Raw genomic sequence first — 23,199 nt, forward strand, 5'->3', positions numbered from 1 at the left:
GTTCTATTCAAAATTACCATTAACTTCTTAATTGCCAGATCTAATAAATGTTCTTATTCCTCATCCTTCTTAACCATTCTTCAGCTTTGGACATAAGGTATTGTCAATGAGAAGAAACAGATGGGAGATGAAACAGTGTATATGAGGAACCTTGAGAAGGTTAGAATGACCAGATTGAAGATTACAAGGAGAGTGATACAAAATAAAACAGGAAAGATGGGTTGAGATTTTGTTGTGAAGGGCTTTAAATGCCTAAAGTAAAAAAAAAAAAAAAAAAATCCTAGAGATAAATAAACAAAATATATACTGGTATTTTGTATTTTTTTTTTAATTCTAAACTTAACAAACATCAAATAGACAATTCCATATACATAAGAGAATAGAAAATAACAACTAAACTTATCCTCTCTCCCACTTCCTATTTTTCAAGATCAACAACTGGTTAGAATAGGTCGTTTTGGGATGACTTTTAAATTTTTTTCTGGATTTATATTAATTTTGATCTAGTCAGTCAATAGTCTAAGTATACACATGAATTCTTAGAGGCTGCTAGGTGGTTCACTGGCTAGAGTACTGAGTCTGAAATCAAAAAAGACCTGAGTTTAAATTTAGGCTCAGATACTTAGCTGCAAGTTACCTAACCTCAGTTTTCTTTAATTCACAGGAGAAGGAAATAATAAGCTACTCCTATATTTTTGTCACAAAAATCTCATGGACAGTATCATCCACAAAGAGTTGGACATGACTGAATCAAATGAACAATAACAAACAACAGATGAATTCAGGAATTCAGATGATTTAGGAATGACACATCAGTAATGTCATTTCCTTTCTGTTAAAATAGATTCAATTTCATTTTCTTGTGATATTATTTGATATTAGCTAATTCTCAGGTTTTTTCTCAAATAAAGTATCTATGGTGAGATTTCTGTGTGTCCTGAAAGTCTTTGGCTTCCCTCCTTCTCTATTCCTGATTCATATTTTCTGGATCCTCACCTAGTCCTATTTTTCCTCAGAAATCACTGAGTATTAAAGTACGTATTAATTGATTTTGGAGAATGTTCTCAAGGTATCATAGAATTTCCCTATCTCTCTGTAATAGATATTGAAAAATTCATCATTGACACTACATTGGTATATTAGAATGTCCTTCACTCATCAGTGAACCGGGAAATCAAAAAGTAGGGGCCTATTAAGTCCAAGTGGAATGCTACCAATCCTATAATTTTTCCAAATTCTCCACCTCCCCACCCTTGTTATGACTTTGTAGCAATGCTTCCTCCTTATTAGTGTTGGCAGTACTTGCTAAACTTGAAGTTAGAAATATAAGTAGTTGCTTCCAGAATAGCTTTTCTCTTTGAATCAATTTTTAAAAAAAGGAATGAAGATGAAGTTTAACTATTTCAGTGACATTAACCCAGTCAATCAGTACCAAGAACCTAAAAAGGCAATTGGGAATATAAAATAATCCCTTGGAGATGAGTTTTCCTCTATCACCTATCTCCTTGAGACTTTGAGACCTGTCTTAAAAGAGAAGTATCCCCTAAAAAACTGTAGTGAGGAATCCCCATTAAATGATATACAACACATATCATTCCTGCATTTTCTTTAATGTCATTCTATTAATAAAACTATATTGATTTTTGATATTGGCTCATTTGGCAAGTACACTGATTTAATGGCAGTAATTTTATTTTCCAGGTTTTCAGTAGTTGTGGCTGAGGAGGAGTTTGGGGCTGTAGCAATCTGCAAAGGGAATAGACAAATTATATCCCCCAAAAAGATTATTTATTGGACTGTGGCTTTGGGAGCCATGTTAGAAGCATGAGTTTGGGAATGGATACTGCTATTTTTTCTTTTTTTTTTTTTTTTTTTTTTAATTTAATAGCCTTTAATTTACAGGATATATACATGGGTAACTTTACAGCATTAACAATTGCCAAACCTCTTGTTCCAATTTTTCACCTCTTACCCCCCCCACCCCCTCCCCTAAATGGCAGGATGACCAGTAGATGTTAAATATATTAAAATATAACTTAGATACACAATAAGTATACATGACAAAATATTATTTTGCTGTACAAAAAGAATCAGACTCTGAATTATTGTACAATTAGCTTGTGAAGGAAATCAAAGATGCAGGTGTGCATAATATAGGGACTGGGAATTCAATGTAATGGTTTTTAGTCATCTCCCAGAGTTCTTTTTCTGGGTATAGTTAGTTCAGTTCATTACTGCTCCATTAGAAATGATTTGGTTGATCTTGTTGTTGAGGATGGCCTGATCCATCAGGACTAGTCATCATCTAGTATTGTTGTTGAAGTATATAATGATCTCCTGGTCCTGCTCATTTCGCTTAGCATCAGTTCGTGTAAGTCTCTCCAGGCCTTTCTGAAATCATCCTGTTGGTCATTTCTTACAGAACAGTAATATTCCATAATTTTCATATACCACAATTTATTCAGCCATTCTCCAACTGATGGACATCCATTCAGTTTCCAGTTTCTAGCCACTACAAAAAGGGCTGCCACAAACATTCGTGCACATACAGGTCCCTTTCCCTTCTTTATAATCTCTTTGGGATATAATCCCAGTCTGCTATTTTTTCTTTGCAGTTTGCATCTGGTATTGATAATAATTAGGATGGTGGGTTTGTTTTCATGAGGTCTCATCTCTTGAATGATTGTCCCCCTCGGCTCAATTAGAAGTAGAGTGAGTGATTTGGAGGACACTGGGATTCTGAGGCTCCTTTACTTTAAGGTAATGTTTTGCTTATTATATGCTTATGTAGGCAACAAGCAATAAGTACAGTGGAATTTGTATTTTCTATATAATCTTTCAATTATGTGATGGGAGATAGGCGATCTATTGTGTAATATAACTGAAGAAAGCCTACTTGTTTCCTACTAATGCCTTCATTAAGGAGGCCCTTGATGGAATTAAGGGGGAAAAAATGCAAAGGAAGGTGGTGTAGTTGTACCAGATCTAAAACTATAATATAAAGCAGCAGTAATCAAAACCATTTGGTATTAAGGAATAAAGTAGTGGATCAACGGAATAGATTAAATACATAAGACACACTAATCAATGACTATAGTATGATAAACCCAAAGACTCCAGCTTCTGGGATAAGAATTTGCAAAGATTTCTGGGAATATTGGAAAACAATATGGTAGAAATTAGGCATAGACTAGCATCTTACACTCTCTACTAAGATAAAATGGGTTCATGATTTAAACATAAAAGGTAATACTATAAACAAATTAGGAGAGCAAAGGATAGTCTATGTGGCAGATGTTTAGAGAAGAGAGGAATTTATGGCCAAAAAAAACCTAGAGAACATGTAAAATGGATAATTTTGATTACATTAAATTAAAAAGATCTTTCCCAAACAAAACCAATGCAGGCAAGATTAGAAGGGAAGCAAAAAGATGGGAAACAATTTTTATATCCAGTGTTTCTGATAAAAGCCTCATTTCTAAAATATATAGAGAATTGAGTCAAATTTATTAGAATACAAGTCATTCCCCAACTGACAGACAATTTTCAAATAAAGAAATTTGAGCCATTCATATTTGTATTAAAAAATGATCTGACAAATATGGGAATATGTTTAGAAAAATTGCACATGTTTAACCTATAGGATTGCTTGATGTTTTGGGGTGGGAAGGAGAGGGAGAGAGATTTGAAACACAGGGTTTTACAAGGGTAATATTGAAAATATCTTTGTATATATTTGGAAAAATAAGATACTATATAAAAAAAAGAGAGAGAGAAATACCCTACATTATTATTGACTGCATTAAGACAACTTTGAGGTACCACCTCTCAGACTGAATGAAATGACAGGAAAAGATAATGATAAATGTAAGAAAACTGGGACACTAATGCATTGTTGGTGGAGTTGTGAATTGATCTAGCTATTCTGGAGAACAATTTGGAATTTTGCACAAAGGGCTATAAAACTGTACATACCCTTTGATCCAGCAGTGCCACCACTGGGCTTATATTCCAAAAAGATCATAAAAAAGGGAAAAGAACCTACATGTGCACAAATGTTTGTAGCAACTTTTTTTGTAGTGGGAAGGAATTGGAAATTGAGTGGATTTCCATCAATGGCTGAATAAGATGGTATATGCTTATAATGAAATCTTATTGTTCTATAAGAAATGATGAGCAGGCTGATTTCAGAAAAGCTTGGAAAGACAAGAACTGATGCTGAATGAGATAAGCAGAACTAGGGGAACATTGATGCAGCAACAGAAAGATTATATGATGATCAACTATGAGAGTCTTAGCTCTTCTCAGCAATATACTAATCCAAGACAATTCCAATAGACTTGGAATAGAAAATGCCATTCACATCCAGAAAGAGAACTACAGAGATTGAATGTAGATCAAGACATAGTATTTTCACCTTTTTTTTGGTTGTTTTTTTATTTGTTTTTATTTCTTCTGGGGTTTTTTCCTTCTTAGTTTGATTTTTCTTGTGCAACATGACAAACATGAAAATATGCTTTAAAGTATTGTACATGTATAACTTGTATCAGATTGCTTGTTGTCTTGGGGAGAGGGTCAGGTAAGGGAACACAAAATTTTACAAAAGTGCATGCTGAAAATTATCTTTATATGTATTTACAAAAATAAAATATTATTTTTTAAAAAGGTCCTTGATATGGATGGAGATTGTCAAAATTTCTCTAGGGTGAAAAAATAGGTATATAGGCTAGTAGTTATTGATATTTTCTACATTATTCCACTCCTCCACCCAATACTAATAAAATATAAAGTTTTGTCCATATCTTTAGTATCTTCCACATCTTAAGATATTATCGATGAATCTCAACACCTTCTCAATTATGTCACCTCCAAATAACATCCACATGTATATTTTGTCCAAACCAGCTTTTTCTTTGTTTTTCTTTTTTTGAGGCAATCAGGGTTAAATAACTTGTCCAGAGTCATACACTTAATGCTTGTTTGAAGCCAGATTTGAACTGGGGGTCCTCCTGACTCCAGGGCCTGTGCTCTATTTACTGAGGTGCCCTATTTTTTCTCTTGGTGCCTTTTCTTCCTCCTCTATAAAGTTCATTTGAGACTGATTATTAGAGTTCAAATGCAGTGGCTCCACAGCATTTGAGTTTTTAAGAAGGAAAAGTTTTGTGAGGGTACCAAAGCTGACGAATAGCAGCTAAAATATAGCACTGCCACTAGATGGAGCTGTTCACTTGAAGGCTGAAGAAGGTTTCTCGAAGTTAATGATGGAAATTAAAAATTCATCTGCTTTAGTTTCAGTATTTCCTGAAGTCTGGCAACTGCTTTGACACTGGTCTCCCCACTTCCATTTCTTCACCTCCAGTCCATCCTACCTTACTACGGGTAGATTAACACTATAAAAGATGTATCATTTTCTTGTTCAAATAATTAAAATAACTTCCCATCATCCATCAAGGTCCATGTTCCTTCTTGTCAATCAAAACTTTCTTTGCTTTTTCCTCAATCTACCTTTTGAGCCTTATTATCCATGCTCCCGTTTCAGTTTTTCTTATCTTCAAGACAATCTGAATACACTGGTCTTCAAACGTGCTCAAAACTTTCCTGCCTCTGCACATGCTTTTTCACATGTCTGTTAATACTTTTTCTCCAGTTGCCCCAAATCAACCTATTTGTTAAAGCGCATTAGAAGTATCTACTCCTTTGTGAAATTTTGCCTAATGTCCTTCCTTTCTACCCTCAGTATACATCTCCTGTGACAATTATATTTTATTTTACAACATAATCATTAATTTACCATACTTACTTCTTTTTCCCAGCAAGCCTGTGATCTTTAGTAGGTCAAGGAACACATATGTTTACCTTTTTTATTCTCCAAAACATGCTGAGCTAGTTAGACAGACAACTATACTTATCTAAGTTTCTTAGATATTTATTATAGATAATATCAATTCTTGGCCTGGCTTGCCAGAGATATGAACTTTCATGGAACTGTGTAGACAATGCAGAGGCAAGATAAAGTTAAAGGTGTCAATTCAGCAATCCCATAAAATGCCTAATATTTTTGCTATTAGAGTATTAATCTCTTGGGAGAATATGTTAATTACAAAATACTGCTTCCTGATTAGTTTTTTGTTAATTATAAATCACTTCATGATTAATCAATTTTTTTGTCAAGTTGTGTTTGTGAATCTTTTATGTGTTGAATATTTCTTTTGAATGAGGGAAAAAATAGCTGATTTGCAATATATATTGAATAGTCTTCTCCCTTCTTTTGAGACAGACTCTAGATATTAGAAAAATCTAAGCTATAAGTAATTGTTCCTAGAATAGTAGTGTGAGGGATGTAGAAGACCCTTACCCAAAATGACTACTCAGAGATCACTCAGTAGAAGGCAGAAAAGTTGTTTATTGAAAACCTCCGGAGGATGAGCTGTCCCATTGTGAGATAAGAAAGAGAAAGCTCTTGGTAGGAGGGCTAAAGAAGTAGTAAAGATACATAGCTTTTATACAAGAAATTACATCACAAGTAAGAGGTCATTGAGAAGGGGAGGGAGAGGCATCTAATTGGTTGTTGCTATTTGGGGAGATTGGAATGGAAGATTTCTGTTTCCCTGAAATCTCCCAATTTCAAGGAAACAGTCAAGCCTTCAGGCTTAATCAAGCAGATAGAGGTCCAGCTAATAGACTAAATATCGATAAATGTCAAATACCAATAAATGTCATCAGCTCAGGTTAAGTAAATATGTTTCTAGCTGGCCAAGGCTCAAGTAGATATGAGCCTGCACATATCATACAGGTCATAGGGGAAACACAAAAATAATAAAATACAGAAAAAGAATTCATACATTCCTGTAAGTTCTTCACCTTATCTATTCCCCACAGTAGTATAAAAAAACTGTGAGGGGGAAAAGTAACTGATTTCTTTCTTTATGGGACAAGCTTTCTAGAAGTGAACTCAGCCTGTGTGCTTGTGAGTGCCTCTATCACTTGTAAGAATACATCTGCTTTTACTTATGAAGGCATATAATCTGTTTCTCTTCCAACTTTTATGGTATCATCTTAAATATCAAATCTCCTATGAAATAGCTTTTTTTTTTTTTTTTTTTTTTTGACATCTCTTTATCTATGTTTATCACTGATATGTCTGTGTTTCCAGGCAGAGTCTTCTTTCTCTGGTATACATCTGTTTGTCTTTGGTGTGTCTGTTTTTTGGCAAGATGCCTCATCTCCTACTGATTCTGTTTCTCAGTGGACCTGGAGACAGAGACAGATTCAGAGAAAGAGACAGAGACAAAGAGAGGCACAGAGAGACAGAGAGAAGGAGGAAGACAGACAGAAAGAGAAAAAATTTCTATGTAGATGATACTCATATTTATATCAGTCTTGGCCTCTTTCCTAAGATCTAATGCCACAAAACCAAATGCCTATTGAATATCTCAAACAAGGTTTTTTAATCATCTCAAATACAAAATGTTCAAAATAGAATTTATTATCTTTTTCTGAAAACTTCTCCCCATACAATCTTTCTTATTTCTTTAGAAGGAAGCATCATTCTTTCAATTTCCAAAGTTTATAAAGTCAGCATTATCTTTCTATTTCTTGCTTTCCCTCTTTCCCAAATCAGTTGCCAAATCAGTCATCTCCCTTCCATTTGCAGAACCACAACCTTAGTTTGGCACCCTCATCACCTCTTTGCATACTATGGTATATGGTAGACAACTGGGTGTAAGTAGACTTCAGATCATAAAGACTCAAGTTCAAATTCTTCCTGAGACACTCACTAATTGTGTCACTTCAGTAATTTAATTTCTCTTAGCCTTGGTTCCCTCACCCATAAAATGGGATAGAGTAATAGTACCTACTTCAATGGGTTATAAGAAACAAATTAAAAGATACATGGAAGATGTTTGCAAATCTTAAAGCAATATATGAATGTTGGCAATTATTATGAAGGCAGTGAGATTGATAAAAAAGTAACTCAAGTCCGTAGGAATATAGTCTGGTGAGAAGTGAAGAGATCCCTGGATATTCTCCTTAAATGGCAACTTTGAGAGGAGCCCTTTACAGATCAGAAGGCAGAGAATTCTGAGGGTACTGAGGAAATGCCAAGGCTGATACAGTCCTACAGGAAAATGAGATTCCTGGTTCTGCTTTTGGTTCAGACTTGGAATGAGAACATTTGCCCAGGATTTTCTTTAAGTCCAAGCTTTATTTTGCCAAATATTTGGCAATTAGGGTCAGAGAGAAGAAAAATGTTATACCAAAATTTTGGCTCTAAGCATCTTTTTCAGAAAGTAGCTTATCCACAAGATCTGTTAAAAAAGAGTTGGTCAAAACAGCAACTTGGTTACCTGAGTTCAGGACAAGTGCTCCTTCTGTGGGTCCAGCAAGTCTAAACTTACTAATGTTAGTGATTTTAGGAAATGTTTGTTAATAATTTAATTTCTCTCAGCCTCGGCTCCCTCACCCATATAATGGGATAGAGACAAAATTGCTTCTTGGACAATTCAAGGAATGGATGAACAAATCATAGTTTATTAATAATATGTGGGTAGGGACATAATAGAGAAGTTCAAAGGAGTGTAGCCAGTTTGGGTTGATGAATATAGAGGAATATTACATAATTAAGGAATTGTAGATGATTTGAGGAAATCCTGGGTAGTATGAACTAATATAGAGTGAGGTGAATAAAACTAGAACAATTTAAATAAGGAAAACGAGTGTTAAAGAAAACAACTTTTAAAAACATTAGAACTGATCAATGTAATGAACTGTCTCCATCAGTAACATGAAACATCTTATTTACCTGCTAACATAGAGGAGATAAATGCAAGAATAAGAAGGAAATAAACATTTTAGGATCTGACCAGTGACTATGCTTGTTATTATAAGGGTTTCCTCTCTTTCATCTTAGTTTTCTAATGAGAGTGGAGAGGGAGAATCAGCAATAGTAATTTTTTAAAAGGCCCATTTAAATATTTTTTTAAAATATGGAGAACAGAAAAAAGTTCAGAAGGAAGTAAAAAACAGGATATTTTTGGAAGTAAAAGTGAATTTCTTTTATTTAATAGGTCAAGAAGCATTTAATAAGCACATAATATATGCTTAGCACCATTCTAGACAGCAAAGATATGAAAAAAGCAAAAACAGGGTCCCTTCCCAGGAGCTGACACTTTGAATGAGGAGACAATATGCAAACTACTAAAGCATAATACAATAAATACAATGTAAACAGGAGATAACTTCAGAGAGTAGTACTAGGGTGTGAGGTGGAGTTGGAGAAGAAGAGATATCAGAAGATGCCTCAGAGAAGTTGGAATTTGAGCTAAATCTGGAAAACCATAGTAAAGTCAAGAGGTGAAAGCATAGAAAAATATTTCAGATATGGAAGACAGCCAGTGAAAAGCGGTAAGAAATAGCCTGTGACAGATTATTTTTTTGTGCTCTCTTGTGTATATGGGAATACTCCTTTGTTTTGGCATTTAAATTCATATTTAAAAAAATAAGTAACACAATACGGCAATGGAGATATAAAATAATAAATGCCCTGTAGCAATTGGTAGGAATTCAAGAGACCTATGGAGTAAATGCCACAATCAGAAGAGCATGAGCCTGGTGAAAAAAAAGTATGACATTTTTAGAAGCTCTTATTAGCTTTGTAAGTCAAACTTGTCCTGCCGTGTGTTACTCATCTTTGTGTCCTGTATTTTCTTTGCGTGTTTACTTTCACCCGGGATAGAATGTATGTTGGTGGATGAGAAAAATGTCCTATTGTTAATTTTTTTACTCTTATTTCAGTAAAAAAACTTCTGAACTATTTGTGTCCTCTGAATGAGAAAAGAGAAAATAAATGCGGGGTGAAGTCCCTGAGCTGCTGGCAGACAGAAATTTCTGCAGAGTGCATTTGCTACAGAATATTTAATTTTTAATTAAATTAATTTTTAATATTTAATTTTAACTTAGCATTATCTCTACTAGGAGACAAGGGCCGGACTTGGGATTTCTTTGATAAAGGGAGGCTTCCAGTAAGCAAACTCTCTCTAGCAATCCGGTTCTTCACCTAGAAGATTGCTTCCGACGAGTAAGTGACTTCCTCGGGCTAACCAAGTCAGAATTGGGCCCAGAGACTTTCAGACCAGTAGTCACTTAACAAATAATCGGATTTTTTCAAATAAACCTTCTCCGGCGAATAAACTGGGGGAGGGAGGAAGAGAAGGAGACAAACCGTCCTTTGGGTCTCCATCATCTAACAATGAAGGAAGCGAAGTCATTCTTAGCTTGGGTTATGTGATCAGGCTGCCTTAAATCGGCACCTGGCTTTCTCCGCGAAATTCTGACCAGACCGACGTCAGCGACCGCAGCAAGGCTATAAATAACAAAAACGTCCGGCGCCCCGACCAACGTCCAAGCATCTTTCGGGCCAGCCGAGGCGGCGGACGCGCGGCGCGAAGCAAAGCACGAGGGAACTCATCGGTCCTCACGTGTCTCTCCGACCGCGACACTTCCGGTTTTGCAGCCAATAAGCTCGGGCCGTTCCCAAAGAGCCTTTCGTTCGGGGCGCTCTGGCAGAAGCCTTACGGGGAAAAAATTAGAAAGGATGAGGGCGCGGCGTGAGATTCACGGCCTTCCCTGGGTGGTTTCGCTTTTATCGCTCTCATTATAAATCGCGCGATGAAGAAGAGTGCCGCAGGGGCGGGTGATCGCTCCTATGTAACAGCCGGGCAGGTGAGTCAGGCGTTCTCCAGAGCCCTTCCGGCGGCGAGGTCCCCGACTTCCTGTTGGAGACCCGGCTGCCTCAGTCTGGAGATTTCTTCCGACATGAAGCCGCGAGTCGTCACCTACGTGGACCGAAAGCTGAAAAGGCGCATCGTACAGGTATGACCCGTGGGCCGACCCGTCCGCGCTCTCCCGCCGTACCCCCCGCGGCCCTTGTTTCTGCTCGGGCACTTTGGCCGGCCGGTCGCCCCGCACACACCCCCTCCTCGCTCGGGGAAAGCCCCGGGGCTTCCTTCCGAGACTCCTCCCGGTGATTTCAGCTCTTTAACGTTGCGAAGTGGGCCGGGGGCAGGAGGGGGAGGGGATTACGTGGGGATTACGTTGGATTCACGCCGGGCCCAGAAACGTGAGCCGGCGGGGCTGTGCCTCCCGTGGCGCCGGATCCGGCGTCAGGGACCCGGGGCTGCGTCCGCCGTCCGTCACTGGCCAAACGCCCACGGCGAGGGGGCCTCCGGAACTGAGCACGTCGTGTTGCCGTTCTACTTTGTGTGGGGCGTATTTTGTAGCCCCTCCTTGAGCGTGCCTCCTGAAGCAGAGGAGCTCCGACCTCACCGTTTCCCGCTGAAACCGCTCTCCTTCCAGTCCGATCTCCCGCGGCCAGTTTTGGTCAGGCTTTGACCCTTCCCTTTAGGTTTGGTCTTTCTCTGCCTCTTGCTAGGTCTGGCCGCTCTCGGTCGCTAGAGCACAGTGTAGTACAATACAGGCCCTGGGCTTTTTTCTCCCTCCCCACCTAGGAGCTGCCTTGTGATTTCATGAGTTCCCCCGGGTTCAGCCGTCATCTGTGTGTTGGGGATCCTTAGATCTTTTTATCCAGCCCTAAACGCTGACATCTCCAACTGCTTGTTGGTCATCTTAAACTGAATATCCCATAAAAGGCCTAACCTCTGCTTGTCCAAAACTGACCTCTTTATCTTTCTCCAAAAACTCTCTCTTTCTAACTATTCTGTTACTTTGTTGTTTGCAGGGTCATCCCTTATCCACCCCCCATATCCCATCTGTGTCCACAGCCTGTTATGGTTTCAATATCTCTTGAATAGGCCACCCTGTTTCTCTGATACTGTACTTTGGTTCAGGCCTCTCCTTTGAGTTTCCTATTAACCATCTTTATCCTCATTCAGACAGTCTCCCAGACATTCTCCTTTGTTCCTCAGTGAGTTCTAGAAGCATAGACTCACTTTTTCTCCATTGCATCTTTTGTCCTTTGTAGGCAACTTCAGCATACATATTCATACTACTTCATCAGTTTTTTAGTCTTTTCAATAACAGTTAATTGTTTCATCCCTCACCAAAAATAAATTAAGACTTTTCCAAGAATGCTTTCTACTGTTCTACTTGTCCTCTCAAATCACTCAGACGTCTCTCGGTATCTTTTTCTTAATTTTTGACTGGTAAAGAGGTTTCTATTCTCTTGGCAAGGTAAAACTCCTTTTTATACATCCTTGATCTCATCCCCTTCTCATCTCTCTGGCATACTCTCTCCACTCTTTGTCCGGTCCTTGATCTCATCCCCTTCTCATCTCTCTGGCATACTATCTCCACTCTTTGTCCGGTCCTTGATCTCATCCCCTTCTCATCTCTCTGGCATACTATCTCCACTCTTTGTCCGGTCCTTGATCTCATCCCCTTCTCATCTCTCTGGCATACTCTCTCCACTCTTTGTCCGGTCCTTGATCTCATCCCCTTCTCATCTCTCTGGCATACTATCTCCACTCTTTGTCGGTCCTTGATCTCATCCCTTCTCATCTCTCTGGCATACTCCTCCACTCTTTGTCCGGTCCTTGATCTCATCCCTTCTCATCTCTCTGGCATACTTCTCCACTCTTTGTCCGGTCCTTGATCTCATCCCCTTCTCATCTCTCGCATCTCTCTCCACTCTTTGTCCGGTCCTTGATCTCATCCCCTTCTCATCTCTCTGGCATACTCTCTCCACTCTTTGTCCGGTCCTTGATCTCATCCCCTTCTCATCTCTCTGGCATACTCTCTCCACTCTTTGTCCGGTCCTTGATCTCATCCCCTTCTCATCTCTCTGGCATACTCTCTCCACTCTTTGTCCGGTCCTTGATCTCATCCCCTTCTCATCTCTCTGGCATACTCTCTCCACTCTTTGTCCGGTCCTTGATCTCATCCCCTTCTCATCTCTCTGGCATACTCTCTCCACTCTTTGTCCGGTCCTTGATCTCATCCCCTTCTCATCTCTCTGGCATACTCTCTCCACTCTTTGTCCGGTCCTTGATCTCATCCCCTTCTCATCTCTCTGGCATACTCTCTCCACTCTTTGTCCGGTCCTTGATCTCATCCCCTTCTCATCTCTCTGGCATACTCTCTCCACTCTTTGTCCGGTCCTTGATCTCATCCCCTTCTCATCTCTCTGGCATACTCTCTCCACTCTTTGTCCGGTCCTTGATCTCATCCCCTTCTCATCTCTCTGGCATACTCTCTCCACTCTTTGTCCGGTCCTTGATCTCATCCCCTTCTCATCTCTCTGGCATACTCTCTCCACTCTTTGTCCGGTCCTTGATCTCATCCCCTTCTCATCTCTCTGGCATACTCTCTCCACTCTTTGTCCGGTCCTTGATCTCATCCCCTTCTCATCTCTCTGGCATACTATCTCCACTCTTTGTCCGGTCCTTGATCTCATCCCCTTCTCATATCTCTGGCATACTATCTCCACTCTTTGTCCGGTCCTTGATCTCATCCCCTTCTCATCTCTCTGGCATACTATCTCCACTCTTTGTCCAGTCTTCTGTCTGTCTGTCTCTCTCCCCCTCCCTCCATCAGTTATTCCCTAACTACCTATAGACTGTCCCATGACTATGCCAGCCTTTTAAAAAAAGACTCATAGTCCTACAGTCCTACTATTTTTGTATTTCTTTTTTCCTTTTCTCACCTGAATTTTAGAAAGCCATGCACTAGTAGGTGCCTCTGCTTCCTTTCCTTTCACTGACTAATAAATCCCCTGATGTCTGGCTCATAATATGCTCATCATTCAAATGAAATTGCTTTCTCCAGAATTAGCAATTACAAATCCAAATCTTATCCTTTTTGAGGCCTTTGACATTGTACCATCATTTCCTCCTGTATATATATTCTCCTTTATCAGTTTTCGTGACATTGCTTGCTTGGTCCTGGTTCCTTCCTACCGGTTTGACTTCTCTGTCTCAGTCTCCTTTGCTAGAACTTTTACCTAGGTTATGCCTATTATATGTGGATGTTTCCCAAAGCTCTGCCCTGGGCCAACTTTTCTTCTTTCTTGTTGCTGTTTTGCTTGATGACCTCATAGGTTCAACTTGCAGTTCTGTGAGCATAATTCCAGTTATATATTCAGCCCTAACCTCTCTCTTGGACTCCAATTCCATATTATCAACTGCCCTACCTTCATTAATATCTTCTTTTTGAGATTGTCTTTATACGGTATATAGTTTGTATATACATAGTTATTTGCATGTTGTTTCTCCAATTAAAATGTTTACTCCTTAAGGGTAAAGACTATGTTTTTGTCTTTTTGTAGCCCAGTACTTCTCATAGTAATTGGCACAAAGTGCTAAGTAAATATTTTTTGATTTGCAAAAGTTAACAGCTGATTTGATAAAGGGTTGGGTATTATGAACTGGTGCAACTGGAAGAATGTAATTTCCTTGACAGAAATGGAGAAATTAGGAGAGGAAGGTTTTGGGGGAAAGATGATGTGTTCTCTTTCAAATGTGTTTTTTGAGATGATTGCAACAGGTAGCATCTGAGAAAGAAGAAAGAATTTCAGTCTCCAGAAATGAGAAGGGAATTGTTTGTTTATTGTTTGAGGAAAATATGGATGTATTTATAGACATCAGGGAAAGGAACTAAAGAGATAAAGAGAGCTTGAAAATTAATTATAAAATAATTAGAATTTATATAGTGTTTATGTGCCAGGCACTTTACAATTATTATCTTATTTGATCTTCATGACAACTCTGGGAAATGGGTGATATTAGTATGCTCATTTTACAGGTGAGAAAACTGAGATAAAATAAGTGAATTGGTCAAATACACACACAGTTAATAAGTATCTGAAGCTGAATTTGAACTCATGACTTTTGCTGATTCTAGGCCTGGCCTTCTTGCAGAGGTGGTATACTATGGCACTATGGGTATGGAATGTAGCAAAGATTTTAAAAATACAGTGAGAAAAATGATAAAAAAAATTAAGCTCTTTCGGGAGACAGGAGGAGAGTCTAGGTACAAGTTTTTGTATTGGCAACAAAAACTTTGTTTTCTGGTACCAGAAAATTGGAGGAGAGACTTGAACTGAGGAATTCTTAAGTGCCAGTTGAATGAAGCTTTTTTCCCCCTCGCTTTTTTGTGCTTTTTTGTTTGTTTGTTTGCATCATGGCTAATATGGAATTATGTTTTGAATGACTTCACATGTATAATGGCTGTCATTGGAGGCTTTTTCAGTGAGTAAAGGAAGGGTGGGAGGGAGGGAGAGAATATTGAATTGATGATGTGTATATTTTTGATTGAAAGGCGCAGGGGGCCAGCTAGGTGGCATGCTGGATAGAGCTTCAGCCTTGAAGTCAGGAGGACCTGAGTTCAAATCTGGTCTCAGACACTTAATACTTCCTAGCTGAGAGACTCTGGGCAAGTCATTAACCCCAATTGCCTCAGCATCAAAAAAAGAAAGAAAGAAAGAAAGGGGCATTAACAGGTAGGGAAAGCTATGAATTTTGCCTATGAAGAAACTTAGCCAGGAAAATTAAGGGGAAAAAAAGAAAACCTGCCTAGCCAAAGTTATAGCATTAGTAAGTCCATCCTGAATGTTTCAATCCAGATATGATGCTCTTTACACTAGGCCATAATGTAATTAATCTTGATCCCTTTTAACCAGTTTTTGATTTGTAGTCATTGAAGAAAGAAGATCACATGTTCATGTTTTTCTGATTTTATGTTTTAGTACCTGAGCAGTAGTGAATGTGGAAAATATGTGGACATTGGCACCTTAGCATCCGATTTGCAAGAAATGTACAGGTAAGCAATAAATATTAATGTGGGAAAGAGGGAGGAAGCACTTACATAGTGCTTGCTGTGTGCCAGATACCATGCTAAGAAATAATCTTGTGAGGGAGATGCTGTTATTAAGCCCCATTTTACCATCACTGTCTTCTCTTTTCTATATTAAATACACACAGTTCCTTTAATTATTTCCTTTTTTGTTTTTAAAAAACACTGTCATCTTAATGTGTTGTCTCTGTATTCACTCATTTGTCTCAAAAATGGAGCTTACAACTGAACGTGGTAACTCCAGATCTAATCTGAACACAATATGTATCTTTTTACAATCAAAAGTGTGATTTGTTATGATAGATTACTTTATTATTAGAACACCCTTTGTAAAGTTTTTCTTTGCTAAAAATAGAGTAAATGACGTTTTTAAAAGACTTAGTACTAGGAGAAACCTTAGAGGTCATCTAGTCCAGTGTTACCAAACTCAATAGAAACAGGCTGTGTATTGATTTAGGAAACTACAAATTAACATTGTCTATATTTTATTGTATTTTTATGTAATTTGTTAAGTATTTTCCAGTTACATTTTAATCTGGTTCCTGACGTTGAGTTTGATACTTCTAATCTAGTCAAACTCTTTTTCTTTTTCTTTTTTTTAAGATGAAGTTAAGGGTCAGAGATGGAAAGTGATTTACCTAAAGTTAAAAAGCTAATAACTATTAGAGCCAGAATTTGAAGCCAAGTTGTCTTAATCCACAGGATGCTCTTCTGCTGTTATCACTGTGCTTCACAGATAAACATCTTTCAGGAGATCAGACTAAAAAAGAGATTGTTGTTTTTGACTTTAGTTGGATCTGATTTGGAGGCATTGATTGGTGAAGTGGAAATGATTGCCATCTTGAGATTTAAAAAAAAGTTCGTCAACTATTTGAGTTGTAAAACCTATTCTTGAGTTTCAGAGAACATGTTTCAAAGAGTTTAGACAGAGAGTAAATAAAATACCATTTCTTGTTGGCCTGGGAAGAAAGGAAAGCTTCCCAAGAACAAGATTGTTATCATGTAAATATAAATTAGTCAGATAAGAGTTGGGAGGTAGGAAGAAATGTGGATCTAGTTAATTCCAGAGAGATATCCAGATTGCTCTAATCAAGTTGTTCATAAGATCCCGACATGGAAAATGGCTTAGATAATTTTTATTTAGATTTGGAATTGGTTGAGTGATTGGACTTGAATGATAATTAATTTATGTAGGATGTCACAGGAATCTCTTTGCCCTCAGGCCTAAACAGTTTTAGCAGCCAAATTGTCTGTCCACCAGCCAAATTGCTTGACTGAAGTCCAGATTATATTCTATTATATTTGCAAATGACATGTTACCGGGAGGATTGGCTAAGCTATTAGATGACTAAATAAAGATCCCAAAAAACCTTGAGAGGTTAGAATAGAATAAAGCAAAAAATAAGGTTTTCCTATTAAATTTTGAGTTCTTATACTAGATTGTAATATAGTATCCAAAATAAAACTTAATAATCGTCCTGATGTAAATTCTGATTCAGATCAACTCTAAGATAATTTGTTGAATTCACTTCTAAATGCCACATTTTAGAAAGAACATTGACAATCTGGAGTTTGTCCAGATCGGTGGAATAGTGTGGCAAAAATTATGAGGGGATTTGAAGTTACCCCATGTGAGAGAGCTGATTAAAATAAGCAAAAGTATTTAAAGAAGAAAAAGATTTGGTAGGGCTGTGAGTAATGTTTCATTATTTGAAGAGCAGTCTTGTAGAAGAAATTTGTTCAGTTTGTCCCCAAGGGAAGAACTAGTGGAACTGAATGAAAATTATAAAGATGCAAATTTTAACTGGTTGTTTATAGAAAACTTCTTAATGATTAGAAGTTGATTAAGAATGTATTAGACCACATTGACTAAGTTCATAATAGACTGGAAAAGTAGATTGGATTAAGGTTGTGAAGAAACTTTAAATATTAAAGACTTAATACTGTAATCTTCGAGACTTGTAGACTTGGGAAGTCACTAAAATTTTTTGAGCAAGAAATGATATGATCCGTTCTACATAGAATTCGAAGGACTTCCTTGGCATAATTGTGAGTATGTAGATTGGAAAGAAGAGAAAAATGAGACACAGAAATTGATGGAGGATAATATTCTAGTTGGGAGAGAATGAGACCCTAAACTACAGGGGTGACAGTGGTTAATAAAAAGGAAAGTTTAGAAATGAGATGTTGCTGAAGTGAAATTATCAACTTGGAGCAAATTGTGGCCTCTTTTTTTCTCCCATCTCCAAAGATCACAGGATCACAGTGACTTAGAACTAAAAGAGATCAATCAAGGTTAGTTCATGTGGTCATCTTATTTAATAGATAAAACTATTAAAGCCAAAGTCCAGAAGAGTTAAGTGATTTTGCCAAATTTGTAAAGGGAGTAAAGGGCAAAATTTAGATTTAAATTCAGGTCTTTTGTCCTTTGCATTTTTTAAATTCCAAATGCAGCTCTTTCTATTGTACTAAAGTACTGCTTAGGAAAATATTTGAGATTTTGAGCCTGAAAGCCTAAGATAATAGTGTTATCAATAGAAATAGGCCGTTTAAAAGTGGGGAAGATAACTAATTCAGTTTTAGAGAAGTTGCCTTGTGATTGTCCAGGTAATGTTTGTTACTGATGCCCAATATGAAGTTGGAAAAGCAAAAAGACTCACTCAGGGGAAACATCACTCTTGGAAGTAATCCAATTGGGGATCCTTCAGATGAAAATTGAGATGTTTAGAGTGTATGAATTTACCAATTGGGAGATCAGAAAGAAAGGAGAAAAAAGGACTAAGGACAAATTTAGGGAAGAGAGAATGAAGAGGAATTCTTGAAGAAGACAGAGAAGGAGCTTTTGGAAAGATAAAAAGAGGACTTAAAGAAAATGTTTTCCTAGCAAAACAAGAGAGGATCCCTAAGGAATTACACAATATTTAAAACTTGAGTGAATGATAGATACCCATAAAATGGAGGAGGATAGAATGAACTAGAAGGCAGAACCTGATAACCTTATTTACAAGAAACATTTGAAACACAAAAATTCACAAAGTTAAAGTGAAGGATTGCATTTAAATCCATTCTTCATCAGTACTGAAATAAGGAGGCATAACCTGCTTAAAGGCAACAATAGTTGATGAATCAACATCATTATTCAACACACACACACATATACATCTATGAAGGAAACTCACAATCAAGGAAATTTGTAAAAAACTAAATCTATGAAGTTTTTATTTCACATTGTTTGCTTTAAACATAAAAGCTAGCATATTTTTAAAGATAAAATTTAGATTCATTCTAAGAACTGGCAAAGTAGATAGTGTAATGCTGGAGAAATTGAGGCAGGAGAGAGATTAGAGAGTTTTCAATATTTTATTAATTGGAGAGTATAATTAACTGGACAGGACTCTCATATCAAATTATTCAGTCAGACAGAGATAAAGATATCCATGTTGGTCCCAGGGCTGGAGGAAACTGTCATCTCAAAGAATCCAGCATACTGCATCTAGCCTCCAACAATGAATAGGAGAAACCCAACTTCTTAAATACCTTTTCTCTAAACAAAAGAAAGGGTAAGTAGCGTGGGAAAACTTCTGTCAGGATAGGGGAGGCCATAAATCCTAAAAACCCAGAAACAGGATGTCTGACAGGAATAAAGATATCAATGGGGTATCTTGGAATATTTTTAGAGGGATATTGTAAGTTCTTGAGAACAGGAAAGAGTCAGGAGGTCCACTCTCTTGTTTATCCTGCTTGTGCTAACAATTTATAACCTTAGAGTAAATGGTCCCCAGTCTTAATGGACCAGAATGGGGGTGGGGGGTGGTTACAGCTTAGGGGATTGAGACAGAACAGTTAAGGAAACTGAGACAAGGGAAACTAGTGCAGGGAAACTGAGCCAGGGCAGTTAAAGAGAACTGTGGCATAACAATAGAAGCCTCGGTCTGCAGTCAGAAAACCAGAGTTCAAATTTTCCCATATACTTTTTCTAATTATGTGATCTGATACAAGTCATTTAACTCTATTAGCCTCAGCTTCTTTAATTGTAAAATGAGAATAATAATAATAATACCTTCCCCTCCTTAAAGTATTGTTGTGATGATCAAATGAGATAATAATTTTAAAGTACCTTCCATAGTGCCTGGCATATAATAGATCTTTTTTTTTTAAATAGTATTTTATTTTTCCACATACAAACCAAGGAAATTTCTGATTCAAATAATAAGACTAGGATCCAAAGATATGAAGAGGCAGTTTGCAAAAAGAAATCCAAACTATTAACAACCTTATGGAAAATATATTCTAAATAACTGATAATTAGGGGAATGCAAATTAAAACACTCATGACACTATACAATGACAAATGATAGAACGACAGTGAGCAACATTGTATTGGGAAAACAGGTAGTACACTTTTAGTTGTACTGTTAATTGGTTTAGTCATTCTAGAAAGCAATTACAACTATTCTTCTAAAGTTATTAAAAACTGCATTTATGCCATGTGACCCAGCTGTTTCACTATAGTGGATCTATACCCCAAAGAAATCAAAGAGGAAAAAATTATTTATAGTAGCTCTTTTTTTTTCTTTGTGATAGCCAAAAATTAAAAACTAAGGTAGTTTCCTTCTTCTAGAAGTGACTTGACAAATTATGGCATACATGTGTCATGGAATATTATTATTCCATAAGAAATGAAGAAATGAACAATTTTGGAGGAAGCTGTGAAGACCTGTAATGTGAAGTATATAGGAATCTGAGAGAACAATTTGCACAACAGTAACATAGAGAAGAACTTTGAAAGATTTTAGAGCTCTGATCTTTGTAATGAGATACCAAAAAGTCCAAAGACTCATCTGTTTTCAGAAAGGTGGGAACTGAAAATACTGAGACCAGACATACATTTATGGACATAGCCAATATGTTTTGTTTCATTATGCAGTTAGGTATTCAGGGCCTTTTCTTCTGTTCTCTTTTTGTCCTGAGAGCAGGAGGAGAAATTAGTGTAAAACAAAATAAAGCAATAAAATTAAAAGAATAAACCTGGATTAGCAACAACTATAAAAAAAAGGAAACCTAGAAAAAGTATCAGGAAATGGAAGGTTCATGTTAAATTCTGAAGAGCAGGTAAAATGGATGCTCTTTGAATAGAGATTATAATATTTGGGTCATTGATAATCTATTGTCTCTCCTAAGATGTTAGTCCTTCCCTCTGTTTAATTAACTTATATTTATTTATTTTGTACATACATTATGCATGTATGTGGCTCCCTTGGTGAAAATGTAACCCCTTGAAGGTCTTGGTATTCTCAATACCTGGTTCAATGCATAGCATAAAGTAGGTACTTTAATAAATGATCACTTTATTGATACAGGTTTCTGAAGTGTTTTTTTTTTTTTTTAATTACAAGACATTGAAGTTCAGTACATTTTATTCAGCATAATACAGTGGAAAATGCTGAACTTAGTTAGATGATAAATGATTCTAAACTAGAAAATTGTCTAGTTTAGGGTAGCCAGTGCCCAACCCATTTGAAATCATCTGCTAAGGCAACCACAAGTGATAATGAGCTGAAAGCTAGGTACACAACCTCCCACTGCTTGAGTTCTATAAGTTGATCGTTTTGTATGGCTCACAAAAGATGTTATAAATATCCAAATGGCCCTTGGCAGAACCTGACTCCCCTGCTCCTTGCCTTCCCTAGTCAGTTGAATATATTAAAATTTACTGTTTTTATTTTAGGTTGAACTACCTTTATCCTTAGGTTTTTTTTTTTTTTAAATAATAGCTTTTTATTTTTCCAAATATATGTAAAGATGATTTTTAACATTAACTTTTGTAAGACCCTGTGTTTCAAAATTTTCTCCCTCCTCCTCCCCCACCCCCTCCTTTAGCAAGCAATCCAATATAGCTTAACTTGTGAAATCCTTGTATTCCATATTCCATCATGCTATACCAAAAAAAAGATTAAAAAAACAAACTAACAACCACCCAAAAAAAAAAAAAAAAAAGGTAAAAATAAAATACTGTGTTGTGATCCACACTCAGTCCCCACAGTCCTCTCTCTGAGTGCAGATGGCTCTCTTCATCACAAGACCATTGGAACTAGACTGAATCACTGCATTGTTTTATTTATTTTTGTTGTTGGGAATTTTTTTTTGGGGGGGGGGCAAGGCAGTTGGGGTTAAGTGATCTGCCCAAGGTCACACAACTAGCCAGTGTTTTAAGTGTCTGAGACTGGATTTGAACCCCATTTTGTGGGGCCAGTGCTCTTTCCACTGCACCATCTTGTTGCCCTCACAATTGATCATCATACAATCTTGTTGTATACAATGACCTCCTGGTTCTGCTCATTTTACTCAGCATCAGTTCATGTAAGTCCCTCCAAGCTTCTCTGAAATCATCCTGCTGATCATTTCTTATAGAACAATAATCTTCCATAATGAAGGGGAAGTGAAGCCATGTTCCCTTTGAAATTATCACTCTGAAACTGTGTCTCAGGCCCTCCTGGAAAAGCATATAAGAAAACCACATAAGTTGTGTTGTTATTCAGTTAGAAATCTTGGTCAAAAAGCACCCCTTTGATCTTTTGGGGATGCCAGACCCTTGTAAATTGGAGATCTGGGCCAATACGATAAGCATCTAGGCCTGGGGACTTTGGCTTACTTTTCAACCTGAAACCTGAACCTCAAAAGATTCCTTCTTAAAGGGCAGTTTCTGAGCTCATTTCTTTGCAGAAGGTCCAAAGCAGGACCCTGCCCGTGGAGAAGGCATTCTCTTCTCAGTGCCAGCCTCCATTTCCATAATAGGACTTTGCCACTAAAGAAGTCAGTCTCTTAGTAAAACTGGCATAGGAAATGCAACAATAAACTTCCATTTTTGCCAATTAATATTTTGGGTTTGTGAATTCCTTCACGCAGAATCTGGGTCGACTAAAAGGGATTTTTAACAATTCTCTGACTGCCCCTAATCTCATCAATAACATTCATATTCCATAACTTATTCAGCCTTTATCAGAAACACTGAATGTAAAACTTTCCCCCCAGCTTTCTGCTTCCTTTCTAATCTTGGCTGCATTGATTTTGCTTGTACAAAACCTTTTTAATTAATAATCAAAATTATCCATTTTGCGTTTTATAATGTTGTGTAGTTCTTCTTTGGTCTTGAATCCCTCCCTTCTCCACAAATCTGAGATATCCTTATATTTGAGTTTGTTAGGGCTGATAGCTGATTTCAGAGCTTTCTCTAGTGCTTTTGCTACCTGATCTTAAATAATAAGAGTTGGAAGAGACTTTAGAAGTTACTTAATGCAATTATTTCTTTTTTTTTTTTTTATTTAATAGCCTTTTATTTACAGGATATATGCATGGGTAACTTTACAGCATTAACAATTGCCAAACCTCTTG

General features: G+C 37.2%; 1 protein-coding gene across 6 annotated transcripts in view; it reads left to right on the top strand.

The window, feature by feature from the left end:
* Positions 1 to 10,501: 10,501 nt before the first annotated feature.
* NVL (nuclear VCP like) overlaps positions 10,502 to 23,199 on the top strand; it is an 84,616-nt gene continuing 71,918 nt past the window's right edge. Inside the window, exons 1-2 of one of the 6 annotated variants that reach the window (XM_012547910.3) lie at positions 10,502 to 10,872; positions 15,701 to 15,774. In XM_012547910.3, coding sequence (XP_012403364.3) covers positions 10,669 to 10,872; positions 15,701 to 15,774 — 278 coding nt within the window. In that variant the 5' untranslated portion in view covers positions 10,502 to 10,668. Of the gene's footprint in view, positions 10,873 to 11,059; positions 11,405 to 12,168; positions 12,190 to 15,700; positions 15,775 to 23,199 lie in introns of those variants that run through there. The other 5 variants (XM_031967056.1, XM_031967055.1, XM_031967058.1 and 2 more) reach the window with 5 other exon arrangements.

Source organism: Sarcophilus harrisii, chromosome 4 (assembly GCF_902635505.1).
Source record: "Sarcophilus harrisii chromosome 4, mSarHar1.11, whole genome shotgun sequence".
Classification (NCBI taxonomy): domain Eukaryota; kingdom Metazoa; phylum Chordata; class Mammalia; order Dasyuromorphia; family Dasyuridae; genus Sarcophilus; species Sarcophilus harrisii.